This window comes from Diaphorina citri, unplaced genomic scaffold (assembly GCF_000475195.1).
Source record: "Diaphorina citri unplaced genomic scaffold, Diaci psyllid genome assembly version 1.1 scaffold82378, whole genome shotgun sequence".
NCBI classification, from domain to species: Eukaryota; Metazoa; Arthropoda; class Insecta; order Hemiptera; family Psyllidae; genus Diaphorina; species Diaphorina citri.
The window spans coordinates 8,103-10,333 of record NW_007459419.1 but is presented as its reverse complement, the minus strand read 5'-3'; the positions used below and the strand labels follow the sequence as shown (position 1 = coordinate 10,333).

The 2,231-nt window shown below is 40.5% G+C and overlaps 1 protein-coding gene across 1 annotated transcript; it reads right to left on the bottom strand.

Annotated features, from left to right (window-relative positions):
- Positions 1-238: 238 nt before the first annotated feature.
- On the bottom strand, positions 239-1,886 carry LOC103524043 (the record flags this gene model as incomplete). The annotated part of the gene is made up of 1 exon (XM_008489049.1): positions 239-1,886. A coding segment is annotated over exon 1 (1,648 nt), but the record flags the coding sequence as incomplete, so codon positions are not given.
- Between the last annotated feature and the right edge of the window lie 345 nt (positions 1,887-2,231).

Sequence of the window (2,231 nt, the reverse complement as noted above, 5' to 3'; positions counted from 1 at the left end):
TTTGGATAGAAACTAAACTCCGGCTGCTTGTAGGGTCCTTGTCTAAATCTTTTACAGTTTACACAGCTTTTAAGTATTTGCTTCACTGCAGACCGCCCTTGAGTTATCCAATAATCTAAACGTAACGTAGCAAGGGTCTGACTGGCACCGTTGTGAAAACAAGCTCGGTGTACGTCAGTGACTATAATATTTGTCAAGTGACATCTACGTGGCAATAAGATAGGGAACACTTTCCTACCATCGTATCTCAGTTCTCTAAATCGTCCTTTACATATCAAGAGTCCTTCGTCATTCAACTCTAATCCTAACTGAGTAGCGATTGGATCGGATAGACCCTGTTTCAATTTCTCAACAGTGGAGGGAAAATATTTTTCCTGAGCGTATTTCAACCACTCTGTCTTACTCCCACTGAACTCTTCTAGGCTAATCGGTCCTTTGAATTCTGAACGTTTCCTACATAGGTTTATGAACTTTTTAACGTAACAAGTAACGTTCACTAACTTCTTGAATGAACTATACCTTTGTTCATCAATGTTCAGAGGGGAAATAGGCTGAAGTTTTTCCTCACACTTGGACACTAAGTTGACTTCATCATGGCCGTTATCTACCGTTACCTCTTCACAGATTGACTTACACTGGAAGGGAAAGTCTGGCCAAGTTCCCAATGCTAAAAAGCCCGGTCCTTCCCACCAAAGCTTATTACCTTGTAAATCCACCGCACTTGAACCTCTACATGCTAAATCTGCGGGGTTACTATCTGTAGGAATATACTTGTATACTATAGGGAAGACACTGGCTTTTATTTCCTTTACTCTATTATTGACAAATGTAGGTAACACCTTGTTACCTGTCAACCAATGAATAACACATTGATTGTCAATCCAAAGGTAACATTTATCTATATTAATGTGAAGTGAGTTCTTCACAAATTTCAAACTTCTGTACGCTATAAGAGCGCCTAATAATTCAAGTCGAGGTAATGTCGGCTTGTTAGTAGGTGCGACTCGTGACTTAGCAAAAACTATGTTCGTCCTTATATCACCTGAGTGTGATACACTTCTCAAATACACTACAGAGGCATAACTATAGCTACAAGCATCGGAAAATGCATGTAGCTCGTATCTCACACTCTGATCATCGTGATTATTGGGAACATCGAAATATCTAGCTACGGGTATATTACTAACAAAGTTCATGCTATCTACTATTTCCAAAAACTTCTCTTTATCTTTTGAGTCAAGTTCATCGTCCCACTCTTTCTTCTGAATCCACGCACTTTGGACCAAAAGCTTAAGGGACATAATAATGGGGGTCCATAAACCTAGGATATCGAAGAAAGAAGCTAGAACACTCAATAATAATCTTTTACAAATAATTCCTTGCTTGTACTCATAGTGGAACTTTAGACTCAACGTATCTTCCTGAGTATCCCATAGCATACCTAATGTATTCTGAACTCTACTTGTGTTCACTAACTCTGGGCTCAACGTACCTATCAGAACACTGGGATAGTTTGACGCCCATTCTCTAAGGTTCAAGGAAGCGTCAGAAAACACCTTCCTTGCCGTACCTACAAAGTTTTCTATCTCTTCCTCATTATTCACACCACAAAGAATATTGTCCATATAAATATTATTCTTCAGCTGGTCTATGTAATCTCCTGAGTACTTATCTAGATGAGTACGAATAACACAACTCAGTAAGAACGGACTCGACACCACACCGAACGGTAATCGAGTATGTCGCAATACAACTACATTGTCCGAATCTAACGGCTTAGCTACATCTTTTACCCACAGTATTCTAGTATAATCTCGCTCACCCTCATTCAAACCTACGTTCAGGAAAGCCTTTTCTATGTCACCTATCAATGCACATCTGTACATTCTAAACCGTAACATTAGCGAGCAGAGATTTTCTAGCAACACCGGACCTCGGTATAGTAAATCATTGAGGCTGGGTTTCGACCTATTCTGACGGGCTGATGCGTCCATAACAAAGCGGACTTTAGTCGTGGCACTATCTTCCTTTATAACGGCGTGATACGGAAAATAACACGACTTCTTACCTAAATCTTCCTCGGCAACCACTCTTTTCCGGCTACAAACTGCCCTACCTTTCTGCGCACTACTGGAACCCTGGGGCACTTGAAGTAAGAGGTTAAGGACCCTCAGTTCAGCATAAGTAGGGCCGCTCTACAAATAAGGTCTCACGCATTTATAAAAATAAGG